Source organism: Vespa velutina, chromosome 22 (genome assembly GCF_912470025.1).
Source record: "Vespa velutina chromosome 22, iVesVel2.1, whole genome shotgun sequence".
NCBI lineage: Eukaryota > Metazoa > Arthropoda > Insecta > Hymenoptera > Vespidae > Vespa > Vespa velutina.
The window spans coordinates 560,001-567,593 of record NC_062209.1 but is presented as its reverse complement, the minus strand read 5'-3'; the positions used below and the strand labels follow the sequence as shown (position 1 = coordinate 567,593).

The 7,593-nt window shown below is 42.6% G+C and overlaps 1 protein-coding gene across 9 annotated transcripts in view; it reads left to right on the top strand.

Annotated features, from left to right (window-relative positions):
• Positions 1-3,943: 3,943 nt before the first annotated feature.
• Positions 3,944-7,593, top strand: part of LOC124956407 (armadillo segment polarity protein) — a 9,490-nt gene continuing 5,840 nt past the window's right edge. For 3 of the 9 annotated variants that reach the window (XR_007103244.1, XM_047512164.1, XM_047512171.1), the window contains exons 1-6: positions 3,947-4,226; positions 5,722-5,782; positions 5,857-6,087; positions 6,160-6,954; positions 7,036-7,304; positions 7,432-7,593. The exon at positions 7,432-7,593 is cut by the window's right edge and continues 180 nt beyond it. Coding sequence is in view for 7 of the 9 variants with exons in the window: in XM_047512164.1 (XP_047368120.1) it covers positions 5,746-5,782; positions 5,857-6,087; positions 6,160-6,954; positions 7,036-7,304; positions 7,432-7,593 (1,494 nt within the window). In the remaining 2 variants the exon portion in view is untranslated. Of the gene's footprint in view, positions 4,227-4,843; positions 5,094-5,114; positions 5,375-5,721; positions 5,783-5,856; positions 6,088-6,159; positions 6,955-7,035; positions 7,305-7,431 lie in introns of those variants that run through there. The other 6 variants (XM_047512170.1, XR_007103243.1, XM_047512169.1 and 3 more) reach the window with 6 other exon arrangements.

Sequence of the window (7,593 nt, the reverse complement as noted above, 5' to 3'; positions counted from 1 at the left end):
CGTGTCCAATAACTCTAGAGAGGACGAGGGAGGGCCAGTAGTGAGAACGTGAACGAGAGGGTCCGATACCCTAGTATTATGCGACGAGGGGCAGTAAATAAGGTGCCTTCCTCCTTTCTTTCTCTCTCTCTCTCTCTCTCTCTCTCTCTCTTTCTTTCTCTATCTCTATCCATCTACCTATCTCTCTTTCTCTCTCTCTCCTTCTTTCTCTCTCTCTCTCCTTCTTTCTCTCTCTCTCTGTTCCTCCTTCTCCGTGGCGTAAACACGAAGCGTTGTAGAATACACGGGCATTAGGCGGAGGCAGATCCGCGCAGATTCTGAGAATGCATATAATTAAGCACGCTGAATCTCTTGCTGGTATGTATGCGCGCGTGCTCGCAGAGAAACACACATACACAGGTAAAAACGAACGAGGTAGCCTTTGTGTAGCGACTCGTTCGAAAGATAGCGACGCTCGTGTGTGCCTTATATAGATACGGGTAAATATATGCCTAGCCATCGTCGGTCCTCTTCTTCGTTCCTTCCCTCTTCCTTCCCCTCTTTCTTACTCTCTCTCTCTCTCTCTCTCTCTCTCTCTCTCTCTCTCTCTCTCTCTCTCTCACTCACGCTCACCCTCGACCACCTTCTCTCATCCCCGTTCGCCTCCCGTCGTTTCTCCACCTTTTCTTGCCCTACGTTCCACGGTGATCTATGTATCGGCTTGTGCCCGCCGAACCGGGCAACGTGTGTCCGTACCCCTCGTGCGCTTACTTTATTATCGAGCCTCAAATGAGAATTTATGCAGACATAAACGCTCGTGTCAGCGGCACTACGCGTAGGTGGGGAGACACAACGTTGAGGCAGGCATCTATCACCCTCGCCCCTGCCTCGAGATGTCCTACCACCCCTCCTCACTTCTCTACCCCACCTTTACCTCGCCCAAAACTCAACTCCTTCTCCCATTTTCTTTCTCTCTCTCTTTTTCCCTCTTTCTGTCTCACTACTCTCTTCTCAACTAACCAGACGACATCGATTCGCAAATTTCTTTCGAAATTTTCACGAGACTCATCGCTTTCATTACTTATGTTGAAATTCGAGCTCGTTTCCCCGATTTCACAAGGACAACACAACATAACACAACGGAAGAAAAGAGAAGAGAACACGACGCACATCGTAATTCGGAATACGCACGATCAATCGAGATTAAGTTTCGTTTCGATCGATACAGAGACCTCGGGCTCGATCCATTTCACAGAGATAAATGAGAATACACAGATCTTTTAAATCACCGCTTCCTCGTAGCGAACGTTCGCGAGGAACGAACGAAAATTATTTTGGCTTGCATATGTACGAAGGAGAGGTATAAAAAAAAAAAAAAAAAAAAAAAAAGAAAAAAGGAAAACAAAGAAAGAAAAAAAGATATCAAAGAGGAGTACGATATCGTAGAAACTCTACTTCGCCTTCGACGTATGAAATTTTAAATTTGAAACGTCCACCTTTAACAATCCGGCAAAAGAGAGGAGCAATGTTCTGAATATAGTGAGGCGTGGGCTAGATGGCCCTCGCTTAGACTCGTAAATATATGTAACCTACGTGAAGATATCACCTCTGACTCACATTTAGATAAATAGGTGGATATAGGAAAAAAAGAGAAGGAAGGAGAAAGAAAAGGAACGCATCAAGAGAAAGAAAGAATTCACTCTCTCTCTCTCCCTCTCTCTCTCTCTCTCTCTCTCTCTCTCTTCCTGTTCCTTTCCGTTGTCATGAATCATCGTAAAAGTGTCCGCCTGCTCGCACATTTATACCGACTGGACCGCGAGATGAAAGTAACAGCACTTGGGTCTCATTGTCAAACGTGACTAGTTATGTGTGAGTGTATGTACCTGTTGTGTGTGTGTGCGCGCGCTCGCGTTTATGCGTATATACATTTAGGAACGTCGTAGGTGCTAGAAACATTCGTACTCCATTATCCTTTTTCCGATACCTTTCTTTGCAACATACTTCATATTTTACACACACACACACATATATATATATATATATATATATATATATATGTACATATAGATATTGCAGCAATGAATCCTCATGAAATATAGAAATTTAAAATGCACGATTAATTCATCGACATTTAAAGCATTATCTATGACAATTTCGTTCAAAGCATTTTTAATTGACTTCGTTCGATCAAACGTTAACGCTTACGCTACGATTCTAAAAGGAAATATTTTCGTTGATACGTTTAATGTAGATGAACAAGGTCCTCTTCTTTTTCTTTCTATCTCTAAATTCTATTCGCGCGGATCAACTTTCTTTAGCATTTACGTAGATTAACGCGGAAGTCTCCGTCACTACAAATCATTATTAGCATATTATCGGCGACACTTATCAGGGTGGTGTACGAAGAATTATCCTCTCTCTCTCTCTCTCTCCCTCTCTCTCTCTCAAATAGGAGCCCATTCATAAATCAGAGATCGTCTTTCCTAGCGATCCGGTGATATTTCATTCGTTAACAGGCATATAATTACGGGCGTGCAAAGACTCGTACCGATCAAATATTTTTTCACTCGGGTAAATATACGTAGTACATCACTAACTACAGTCGTTCTCGCTGCCGGAAAAGATTTGTTTTGCGCGAGAACGATATAGGCGTATAGCGCAGTAGTGCGACTAGCTCGGAATATCTTGCATCACCATCGCGATTCTACCTTTTCGATGAATATTAATACGATTCGTCTATTGTGAGACGCATCGCTGACCTTTGCGATATCTTCTTAACCTTATAATTTATGCTATATCACATCGTTAAAAATTAAAAGAATACTAAAGTAAAAGTTATTACGATTGGAATCGAACATTGTCCTTCATCGAAAAGAATCATAATATCTGTGTTGGTAAGAGAAATAAAAATTAATCCGAATAATTTCCAAGCGATAAGATACTTTTATCGTTGACAATTAATATATTGTATTTTAGTTTTTCTTTCCGCGCTTTTTTTTCTTTCTTTGTTCTTTTCATCGCGTGAAATCTGTCGAAAGAAAGAGCGAGTAATCATTAAAGTTCGTTAATAAAAATAAATTGCGACTTCTTCGAAATAATCGTCCTTCGATCGATTCCTTCCCCAGAGAAAATTACAAACGAGGAGATAATGTGACGCGACTCGCGACACGACTCGTCTAGCGCGTTCCATTTCGCGGCGCCTGATGTTCCTTTCTCCGAGTTGCCAGTACGATAGGCGGGTTGCAGTTCCCTCAGGCGCCGCCGTCACCGCGCCGCATTTCGAAGATCAAAGCGATCTTAAGTACGGCTGCGGGTGCGCGCGAACGCGTTATCATCCACGTCGCATAAATATTTAAAGCGCGTTTACTTTTGTATGCAAATCGGTATGGCGCGTCCTTCGACGTATTAGTAAATCGTGTTTGCAAACCAACCGACTTTTACCCATTTCCCGTCCGTTCGCCATTTTCTCAAACAAATCGTTCCATGAAAGCAATTTATTCGAAATGATTATCTCATCTTCATCGTCGTCATCGGTATTTTTCTTTATACATTCGTTTATATATCTTACATGCTTCGACTTACCATATATTCGAGGAACGTAAAAACACGCATACGTACGGTCAATATCAAAAATATTCACGAATTCCTTTCACATTTGATCATTGCCTTTGGACATTCTTCTTTTATTTTCTTTTTCTTTTTTTTAGACATTGCGCATCGCCGGGTTGATCCCGAAGGAATTTCATGGCTGGGCGCAAAAGTAAATGGTTTCTTTCGGGCAGATCTTTGCAGAAGAGAGAGAGAAAGGGTAGGAGGAAGGGTTGGAGGGAGAGAAAGAGAGAGAGAGAGAGAAGGAGAGCAACCTAGTAGAAGAGGGATAAGTAGGATATGTGATAAAATAGTAGGTAGTGGGGGTAGAGCGTGCGTGCGACGCGCTCGTAGCGTCATTGCGCCCGTGGTGACACGAGGAACGGTCGTCGGGCGGCGCTGCGATCGTTTCGGTACTGCGCGTCGCTTTCCGCCATCTTTAGTTGTCGGATCCGTGGCTGCTCCGTAGCGGTGAAAGAGGAATAGATAGGGTAGAGTTTTGTAGCGCTGGAAGCAAAAGGTACCGACTAGAGAGGAGAGGAGTGACTTGTGGGAAGGCAGGCGAGGAGAGCCCGAAGCACCGAGTGAGTCAGCCGTTACATCGCCGGCTCGTATCGCAAAGTTTTACGGAATTGTGCTCCGCCGAACCTTGCAGTACGGTAAGTGCATCGCTCGTCGTGTCGAACGTTAATCGTTTAAGCGCTCCTCCATTTCTCTTTCTCTCTCTCTCTCTCTCTCTCTCTCTCTCTTTCTCTCTTTCATTCTTTTTTTATCCGTCAGATAATCAAGTTCGATTCATATTTCCATAACGAGACTCTCACTGTGTTTACGCTGGGTGTGTCAAAGTGTTCTCCCCCTCTCCCTTTCGATCTCCTTTCTCTTTGCCTCTCTCTCTCTCTCTCTCTTTCTCTCTCTCTCTCTCTCTCTCTCTCTCTCTCTCTCTCTCTCTCTCTCTCTCTCTCACTCGATCTTCCGCCCGTATCGGTTCCCCCTCCGGTGAACCTGCCACCCTTCACTCCGCTTGTTCCTTCGTCATCCCACTCTCTGCCACAGTGGATTGTTAGAAAATGGTGATGCATTGCATTCTCGGAGCCTTTGTTGTGTCGCACACCCACGCGCGCTAGTTCTCGTTTCATCGTACGTACTACGAAGGATCGAGCCTCTTTTCCTTTCTGCTTTTCTTATTTAATTTTTCTATCTGTCTCTCTCTCTCTCTCTCTCTCTCTCTTACTCTCCCTCTATCTCTCTTTCTCTCTATATCTATATCTATCTTTCTCTGTCTCCCTTGCGCTTCACTGCTCTCCTCTGTCTCCCTTCCTCCCTCTCTGCCCACCTCACCTCGCGCGTGCACGGGCGTCCGTAGTAGGCGATTCCGTAACGGTGCAACGGCACGTAGTGTGTGTTACTGTGTGTGTGTGTGTGTGTGTGTATATGTGCGGTGTTCGATTGTGAAAAAAAAGGAGAAAAAAAAAAGAAAACAGTAAAGAAAAAACTCCTCGTCCATAATAGTTTATAGTAGACAGTGAGTGAGTGAGAAAGAGGAGAGAGAGAGAGAGAGATAAAGAGAGAGAGACGCATGTTCGAAGATAGAAGCGGAAGCTGCGTACGAGGAGACACCTCGGAGGAGGGAATCTTTCGATCGTTTTCACATTCCGTTGCGGAAGCATCTCTCCATCTTCTTCTTTTACCTCCTCTTACCTCCTCATCCTCAACGTCGTCTTTGCGTCGCGACGCGGTGCACTGACCTTACGCGCGTCTTCCTCGTCTTCTTCGAAATGCACCTCTTTCGAAAACAAAAGGAACGAACGTAGGATAGTTAGCTTTCAAATACTTACACATTCCTACGTTTACATTCGTGTTATTATCTTCTTTCTTTCGCTTCTTCTCTTTCTCTCTTTCTCTTTCTTTCTTTTTAGTTTCTTTGAATTCCCTTTGATTTTTGTCCCCTTGTGAAAACGAAGTTTGTAGTAATAATGTCATTCGATTCGTCGTACATTACGTACTTCGAAAATTCAAAAGTTACATAGAAACATGCCATAACATCACCGCGTCATACGTATATACTTTCTCCTCGGACACGTTCTTTCCTTTTCTTTTAACAGTATCAATAGAACGATCATTTATAGGTCATAGTTTTGTTTCTTTTTCTTTTAGGTGTGGATAGACTCACCTGCCAGAATGAGTTATCAAATGTCATCTAACCAATCCAGACCAAGTAAGTACACTGTGCTTGTATATTTTTTTACTAAATTATTGTTATGGTAAAGTCCAATTAATATTGTTTTATAGTGTCCCACGGAAATTATCAGGGCCCGGGTGATCTACCCATGGGGTCGGCCAAAGAACAAACATTGCTGTGGCAGCAAAACTCTTACATAGCTGACTCGGGTATACATTCTGGGACAGTAACACAGGCACCGTCTCTGTCTGGTAAGGAGGATGACGAAATGGAAGGAGATCCATTGATGTTTGACTTGGATCAAGGTTTTGCTCAAGGATTTACTCAGGATCAAGTTGATGGTAATTATTCGTTAGTAAGAGAATAACAAGCGTACAAGTAGAACGCAAATTTCATTATTATTATATTTTCAGAAATGAATCAACAATTAAGTCACACTCGATCACAGAGAGTCCGTGCTGCCATGTTTCCGGAAACATTGGAGGAAGGTATAGAAATACCTTCTACTCAATTTGATCCAGCACAGCCTACTGCAGTACAACGATTGGCAGAACCAAGTCAAATGTTGAAACATGCCGTGGTTAATTTAATAAATTATCAAGACGACGCGGATCTAGCTACACGTGCAATACCAGAATTAATTAAACTTTTAAACGACGAGGATCAAGTTGTGGTTTCACAGGCGGCCATGATGGTCCATCAACTCTCCAAAAAAGAGGCATCGCGTCACGCTATTATGAATAGCTCTCAAATGGTGGCTGCTTTGGTGCGTGCGATTTCTAACAGCGATGATCTAGAATCGACAAAAGCAGCTGTTGGAACGTTGCACAATTTGTCGCATCACAGGCAAGGTCTTCTAGCCATATTCAAAAGTGGTGGTATTCCTGCACTCGTAAAGCTCCTGAGTTCACCAATGGAGTCCGTGCTATTTTACGCTATTACAACGTTACACAATTTACTCCTACATCAGGATGGCTCGAAGATGGCAGTACGACTTGCTGGTGGTTTACAAAAAATGGTGGCGCTACTTCAAAGAAATAATGTAAAATTTCTAGCTATAGTAACCGACTGTCTTCAAATACTTGCATATGGCAATCAAGAAAGCAAATTGATTATACTTGCTTCTCAAGGACCGATAGAATTAGTACGCATAATGCGTTCCTACGATTATGAGAAGTTATTATGGACAACGTCTAGAATTTTAAAAGGTAAAATATTTCATTTATCTCGTAATTAATACTTTATTCTTATTTTAATGAACGAACTAACGATTCTATTTGTTCGTACAGTGTTATCCGTATGTCCTAGTAATAAGCCAGCGATCGTGGAAGCAGGTGGTATGCAAGCTTTAGCAATGCATCTCGGGAATCCGAGTCAAAGATTCGTACAAAATTGTCTATGGACATTACGAAATTTATCGGATGCTGGTACCAAAGTCGATGGACTCGAAGGTTTACTTCAAAGTCTCGTACAAGTTCTTGGTTCTACGGATGTTAACGTTGTCACGTGCGCAGCAGGAATCTTATCCAATCTTACTTGTAATAATCAACGGAACAAAGTAAGCTATTTGAAACTAGATTACTAAATGTCCATTTAATTCGTTGCAATGTTATTACATCGATGACGATGTAACTTTCCTCTCTTTATTTTTTTCTTTTTTTTCTTTCTTCCCTTCTTTTTTGTAGGTTACGGTATGTCAAGTTGGAGGCGTTGATGCTCTTGTACGCACAATTATTAATGCCGGGGATCGTGAAGAAATAACAGAACCAGCAGTTTGCGCTTTGCGTCACTTAACTTCACGCCATGGTGAAGCAGAAATGGCACAGAACTCGGTCCGTTTGAATTAC